This window comes from Coregonus clupeaformis, chromosome 21 (genome assembly GCF_020615455.1).
Source record: "Coregonus clupeaformis isolate EN_2021a chromosome 21, ASM2061545v1, whole genome shotgun sequence".
Taxonomy (NCBI): domain Eukaryota; kingdom Metazoa; phylum Chordata; class Actinopteri; order Salmoniformes; family Salmonidae; genus Coregonus; species Coregonus clupeaformis.
In genome coordinates, this window is record NC_059212.1 from 40,394,733 (window position 1) to 40,402,404 (window position 7,672).

Sequence of the window (7,672 nt, forward strand, 5' to 3'; positions counted from 1 at the left end):
ATGAGACTGTTTTTTTTTTCACCTTAAAATGTAGGCTGTCAAACAAACCAATGATTGCAAAGTTAAACAATACAACTCTATGCACAAAAGTTTGGTAACAGAATGATCGTTTTTGCTGTTTGCCATAATTCTGTTAACAAACCTTGCATCTTCACTGTTCTTAAAGTAAATGTATTTTTGTCAAATTCAGTAGAAATTGTTAAAAGTAGTCCTTGTACATAGTTATGGTTTGTTTAACTTTGCAAATTTGTTTGAGTCTCTGTAGCTAGGTTTTCATCCATTTGGCGACCGATTTTCATGCGAATACTCTAGAATCCGCATAAAGAAAATATGCGCATTTTCCCACCAGTGGTGTTTCCACCAAATTGAGTTTTTGCGGATACAAATCAGTGCGTGATGACAGTGCACTGCCCACAACGTATTTTTTCGCTTACATTTTCATGTACCGAATACAAATCTAAAGTTCAATATGTTTCCATCGCATTTTTAACTCTACTGATTTCGTCACAAACTGTTGAGTTAAATAGCAACTATGCCTACTCTGGTGTTGCCTGGCACCTGCGCTCTCGCCAACAGCTCGCAGATACAGTGCGGGTAGACTAGTCTACATTATATTATTATGGGTAAGAGCGAGAATATTTGTATTTGCCACGGCAGCCAAGCATCGATCATGTCACTAGAATAATAGCCTCGATATTTATTGGAAATTAGCATCAAGCTCATCACCTCGCACATTCGCCACCCTGTGAAGTTCATAAATTATTTCATCTGTAGCCTAATAAACTGTATGCTTTTCCGAGTCCATCCCCCTAGTCGTGACTGTCCATGCACCATGTAATTCATCCGCATGAATGGTTGGGTGGAAACATAGTTAGTGATCAATACTATTATCCAAGTGAGCATATTGCCGCAAAGAATAATTGGGGAGTTGGGAGATATTCCAGTGTAACAGAAGGCCTCAGGTAGAAATGTAATCATCCTCGAGCTCTTACTCTGGCCCTATTCATAATGCACCCCTTTCCCACCTTGGAGGTAATCACTGACCTAATATTTTACATTTCAGTCATTTAGCAGATACTCTTATCCAGAGCGACTTACAGTTAGTGAGTGCATACATTTTCATACTGACCCCCCGTGGGAAACGAACCCACAACCCTGGCGTTGCAAACGCCATGCTCTACCAACTGAGCTAGACGGGACTATATGTCCTGCACTAATATGTTTCTGCACTTACCATGCCTTCAATCATTGATATATTACAGGGACTGATACATAAAAGTCTTTGAAGTGGAGCATAGCTATAGATTGTTCTGCCCTGTACCCACTGAATAAACGGAGGGTTCAGTAGGTTGCAGTTGCAACCCATATGCAGCATAAAATATTGCTGATAGAAATACAATGGAATTGACACCATTTTTTATACTATATAGACAAGTCTGTTCTACATAATGCATTTCTATGAACGCTCTGTAAAGTTGAGCCCTCCTCAATAAGCCCCAGGTGTACTTGATTTTGTCTGCAGGGAGGTGGCCAATGGTAACTAAATGACAATCAACCTCACATTCCTCAGCACCTGTTTGGTTAGTCAGGTCTGGACCAGAATCAAGCTGATTGCTGAAGGGGTTTGTCTCGATCAGACAAAGAGGCTATAAAATGGGTTGACAGACTACAGCAGTATTGAGAAGAATAGTGCAGATGTATTTGCAGTGATGGATTTCAGGCAAGTATCTGCAGGGCTTCTGTTGGTTGTGGCCTTTAGCTGTGTTAGTGATGCTTGGGACTCCAGGCGGATATCAGGATTTCTGCATGATGAAGTCCCAGCCAGGTTTGACGCTCAGAAGCCAGTGCAAGAAGAGCCTGTAAGACAGGACCTTAGCAAGGCTGTTGAAGAGCCTGAGAACTCACAGACATTTGCGACGTCTCTGACTTGGACCTATGCTGAAGTTGAAAAGCCTGAGCACAAGCCCACTGTGTTTGAGTGGCCGCAGCAGGTGGTGGCCAACAGGGTGGTGGCTCGGTGTGGGGAGAGTGTGGTCCGTGTGGAGGTGAAGCAGGACCTACTTGGCTGGCTCATCCAGCCAGAGCGTATCACTCTAGGAGGCTGTGCTGCCACTGAGGAGGATGTTGAAGCTCATGTGCTCACCTTTGAATCAGCGCTGGATGGCTGTGGCAGTGAGCTGACGGTATGTCACTTCTGCTGTTCAACTTCCTGAAGAATGGGAATCGTTATTCTTGTCTGAGACATAATTTGTGTTCCTAGATGACGGAGGATGTGCTGATCTACACCTTCACTCTTGTCCATGAGCCAAAACCTCTTGCTAACACTTCTATAGTGAAGACCAGTGCAGCTATGGTTGATATTGAGTGCCACTACTTGAGGTAACTATTGTTGGGTTCTTCACTTTGATAATGCCTATTATTCTGAGGCTTGAGAAATCAATGTTTGTTTCAAGGAATCACGATGTGAGCAGCAATGCCCTGAAGCCGACCTGGATCCCCTACACCTCCAACATGGTGGCAGAGGAGCTCCTCTACTTCTCCCTGAGGTTAATGACTGGTGGGTAAACCTGACTGGAAGCCTCTTCCTCTGTGTAAACCACCACTAACATGCTACTTGTCTTTCCAGCTGACTGGCAGTTTGAGAGGCCCTCCAACCATTACTATCTTGGTGACGTCATCAACATGGAAGCTTCGGTCATGCCCTACCACCACGTTCCCCTCCGTATCTTTGTGGACCGCTGTGTCGCCACCTTGGCGCCTGATGTCAACACTGTCCCTAGATACTCTTTCATTGAGAACCATGGGTGAGTTTATTTATATTACCTTAAATGTGACCCCTGAAGCCTAACGTTGACCCTTGGTCTCCTCAGATGTCTGGTTGATGCCAAGCTGACCGGCTCCAGCTCCCAGTTCCTGTCCAGATCCAAGGATGACAAGATCCAGTTTCAGCTGGAGTCCTTCAGGTTCCAACCACGGAATGATTCCCAACAGCTCTACATAACATGTCATCTGAAAGCAACTGCAGCCTCTTCCCCCATTGATGCTGAGAACAAGGCCTGCTCCTTCACAGATGGGTATGTATAAACTAAGTTCAGATCAAATAATTGTATTTGTCACATACACGTGTTTAGCAGTTATTGCGGATGTAGCGAAATGCTTGTGCTTCTAGCTCCGACAGTGCAGTAATATCTAACAATTTCACAACATACATACATCTAGTAAGGAATGGAATATATACATATATGGACAAGCAGTGGCATGGACTAAGATATAGAATCCAGTATATACATATGAGATGAGTAGTGCAGGATATGTAAACATTAAAGTGGCCAGTGATTTCAATAGGCAGCAGCCTCTAAGGTGCTAGTGATGGCTATTTAACAGTCTGATGGCCTTGAGATAGAAGCTGTTTTTCAGCCTCTCGGTCCCAGCTTTGATGCACCTGTACTGACCTCGCCTTCTGGATGATAGCGGGGTGAACAGGCAGTCGCTCGGGTGGTTGTCCTTGATCTTTTTGGCCTTCCTGTGACATCGGGTGCTGTGTCTTGGAGGGCGGGTAGTTTGCCCCGGTAATGCGTTCGGCAGACCGCACCACCCTCTGGAGAGCCCTGTGGTTGCAGGCGGTGCAGTTGCCGTACCAGGCGGTGATACAGCCCGACAGGATGCTCTATTGTGCACCTGTAAAAGTTTGTGGGTTTTAGGTGCCAAACCAAATTACTTCAGCCTCCTGAGGTTGAAGAGGCGCTATTGCGCCTTCACCACACTATCTGTGTGGGTGGACCACTTCAGTTTGTCAGTGACGTGTACGCCAAGGAACTTGAAGCGTTCCACCTTCTCCACTGCGGTCCCGTGGATTGGGGGGGTGCACCCTCTGCTGTTTCTTGAAGTCCACGATCATCTCCTTTGTTGACGTTGAGTGAGCGGTTATTTTCCTGGCACCGCACTCCCAGAGCCCTCACCACCTCCCTGTAGGCGGTCTTGTCATTGTTGGTAATCAAGCCTACTACTGTTGTGTTGTCTGCAAACTTGATTGAGTTGGAGGCGTGCTTGGCCACGCAGTCATAGGTGAACAGGGAGTACAGGAGGGGGCTGAGCACGCACCCTTGTGGGGCCCCAGTGTTGAGGATCAGCGAAGTGGAGATGTTTCCTACCTTCACCACCTAGGGGTGGCCTGTCAGGAACTCCAGGACCCAGTTGCACAGGGCAGGGCTCAGACCCAGGGCCTCTAGTTTAATGGTGAGCTTGGAGGGTACTGTGGTGTTGAATGCTGAGGTGTGGGTATATTACCTTCATTACATGCTGCTATATAAACGAACCATATTTATCTGTAGGTGGAAGGCTGCAGGTGGGGATGACCAGGTTTGTGGCTGCTGTGACTCCAGCTGTGCTGTGAGCAAGGCTAATGATCTGGACAGTGATTCAGGTAGGTGTAAAAGCCAGAGCTTTATCTTATCACGCTGTTTTTAGCCCGTCACTTGTAATGTGTGTTTTCTACTCTCCTCAGATTTTCAGTGGGAAGGCGACGCTACCCTGGGCCCTGTAATTGTCTAAGAGTAATATTACAGTAGTCTTTATACATTTGTTTTGGGGAAATAAACTCTTAAAATGCATTGTTAATGTCAGACTGGATTTATTTACAATATAACCTTCAATGTCTGCCAGGATTAATTCAGGAGGGCGCAACGTTATCAAACATTCAGATTGGACAATTATGTATAGTGGATTATTCCTTCAGAAATGTAAACATTGCAACTCTACTGACTTGGCCTGAGTTGTCTGTATTGACTAGATCCTCACATATTTGGGCAACTGAACATTGGATGTGGTGAATTATTAGGCTCCATTGGCTAATCTTCCTGGGGTCCAACGCAGCAGCTTGGCCTCATAAACCAGATGTATCATAGTAAACACATTAGTGTGGTTGCATAACAATGGCAAAAAGCGGGTGGATGGGTACGTGTAACTCAATTGTCTAGCAACCCAAAGGTTGTTTTAATATCATCACAGCTGTTTGGCTACTTCGCAACTAAACTAGGCAAAACAAACGTCCCTTTTTCAGGACCCTGTCTTTCAAAGATTAATTTGTAAAAATCCAAATAACTTCACAGATCATTGTAAAAGTTTTAAACACCGTTTCCCATGCGTGTTCGATGAACCAAAAACAATTAATGAACATGCACCTGTGGAATGGTCGTTAAGACACTAACGTCTTAGACGGTAGGCAATTAAGGTCACAGTTATGAAAGCGTAGGACACTAAAGAGGCCTTTACTGACTCTGGGGAAAAAACACCAAAAGAAAGCTGCCTAGGGTCCCTGCTCATCTGTGTGAACGTGCCTTAGGCATGCTGCAGGGAGGCATGAGGACTGCAGATGTGGCCAGGGCAATAAATTGAAATGTCCGTCCTGTGAGATGCCTAAGACAGCGCTACAGGGAGACATGACCGACAGCTGATCGTCCTTGCAGTGGCAGGCCACATGTAACACCTGCACAGGATCGGTACATCCGAACATCACACCTGCGGTACAAGTGGCAACAACTGCCCGAGTTACACCAGGAACGCACAATCCCTCCATCAGTGCTCAGACTGTCCGCAATGGGCTGAGAGGGGCTGGACTGAGGGCTTGTAGGCCTGTTGTAAGGCAGGTCCTCACCAGACATCACTGGCAACAACGTTGCCTATGGGCACAAATTCACCGTCGCTGGACCAGACAGGACTGGCAAAAAGTGCTCTTCACTGACGAGTCGCTGTTTTGTCTCACCAGGGGTGATGGTCAGATTCGCGTTTATCAGCGACTGAATGAGCGTTAGAGGCCTGTACTCTGGAGCGAGGTGGAGGGTCCGTCAAGGTCTGGGGCGGTGTCACAGCATCATCAGACTGAGCTTGTCACTGCAGGTAATCTCCTCGCTTTGTGTTACAGGGAAGACATTGTCCCTTGTGGTACCCTTAATGCAGGCTCATCTGGATCTCAACCTGTTGGATTGGAGGGCTAGGGCCATTCCGCCCCCCCCCAGAAATGTCTGGGTACTTGCCGGTGCCTTGGATGAGTGGGGTAACTTCTCACAGCAAGAACTGGCAAATCTGGTGCAGTCCATGAGATGCACTGCAGTACTGATTGCAGCTGGTGGCCACACCAGATACTGACTGTTCTGATTTTTGCTGAAAATAAACGCAGTTGACAGTGAGGGGACGTTTTTTTTTAGTTGACTTAGCATGTTGGCTAACTAACCCAACTGCTTAGCTAATGTTAGCATTAGCCACGTAGCTCATGTTGGAATTCATAATATGCGTATTGCAAATTAAAGTTTGGTATAAAATGGCTGGACATCCACAAACTAATACATACGTATTGTACAAACTGAAGACCGACCGATTTTGTCTAACCCGGCGTTCAGATCAAAATATTTGTCACGACTGATACAATAGGTGAGGCCTTTAGTGTAAAATGCTGACTCGCGAGCCCTTTCCCAACAATGCAGAGTTAAAGGAAATAGTAACACAATAAAATAACAAGACTATATACAGGTACCGAGTCAATGTGCAGGGCTACGAAGGTAGGCTAGTTGGGGTAAAAGTGACTATCCTGATTGCATGAACAGAGTAGCAGCAGCAAATGATAGTGTGGGTAGAGTTCAGTGAGTGTGCAAATAGTGTAGCCGTTTGAGTAACTGTTCAGCAGTCCTGTGGCTTGGGGTAGAAGCTGGTTGCAGCCTGAACACAGAACTAAAGATTTTACATTAAGACAATTCAAACATTTTAACAAGCAAAGTAGACCGAATTAATACCTGACAGGTAATGCGTTTTAACAGTCAGTGGGATTATCTGTCTAGTCATGGTTAATTGCGCGACCTTAAGTGATGGATTCACTTTCCGTTCAGTGATGGCTCTGTACAATTGTCCTTGATCTGGGGGGTATTAGATGTCCTGAACTTGCCTGTTTGGTTAAGTTTGTTAGTATACACTGGTCTGAAATACTGGATACTAATTTGCTTTAAACGCGAAGCCATGAGAGATGACGCATACGGTTGACATTCATATAGATGGAGCAATGAATATCTAATCTGGCAGCCCTGTTGAGTGGGCTGGCCAGCTGTCGCTGAAGCTGTACCCTCTTTGTAGCCTTCACTCAGTCATGCTACACCCTTTTGGAGGCTAAGGCGGAACACACCAACGCAGACATGTTGATCAGCCTGTTATGGTGTGGGAGTCAACTGAGGAAAAGGGAGGCGGGTGTATGAAACCAGAAGGAGAGATGGGTAGGTAAGCGGGAAGTGCTGAAAGACGTGAAGTGGATGGGGCTGGGTAGGAGGGCAGACTATTGAAAAGGAGAATGGGTAAGGAGTGGTAACAGGGTTGATGAGGAGTGGGAGAAGGGCACCTATTGCTTGTTTCGTCCTGTATCCTGCTAGTGTTTCAGTGCTGGGTCTGAGTAACGGACAAGACAGACTGTAGACCGACAGTATAACCTCTGATGGGGCATTAGGCCTCCCCCTCACACGCTTCCATTCGAACACACACTTCACCTCCTACACTATGAAAGACACACTTCACCAATGTGCTATACTGACACACAGGAACCTATCAAGTGTAGACTTACACACACTGCAAGCACGAACCCTCAAACGTGGCCTACAGTTACACCCACACACATGCATCCTTTGACACCACTGAC

The 7,672-nt window shown here is 46.1% G+C and overlaps 1 protein-coding gene across 1 annotated transcript; it reads left to right on the top strand.

Moving 5' to 3' along the window:
- The first annotated feature begins 1,155 nt into the window (after positions 1 to 1,155).
- Positions 1,156 to 4,610, top strand: LOC121535484 (zona pellucida sperm-binding protein 3). Its single transcript, XM_041842607.2, has 7 exons — positions 1,156 to 2,183; positions 2,261 to 2,379; positions 2,454 to 2,557; positions 2,627 to 2,804; positions 2,871 to 3,074; positions 4,332 to 4,423; positions 4,505 to 4,610. Exons 1-7 carry the CDS (start codon positions 1,710 to 1,712, stop codon positions 4,549 to 4,551), a joined length of 1,218 nt encoding a protein of 405 aa, XP_041698541.1. The 5' UTR covers positions 1,156 to 1,709; the 3' UTR covers positions 4,552 to 4,610.
- The last annotated feature ends 3,062 nt before the right edge of the window (positions 4,611 to 7,672 follow it).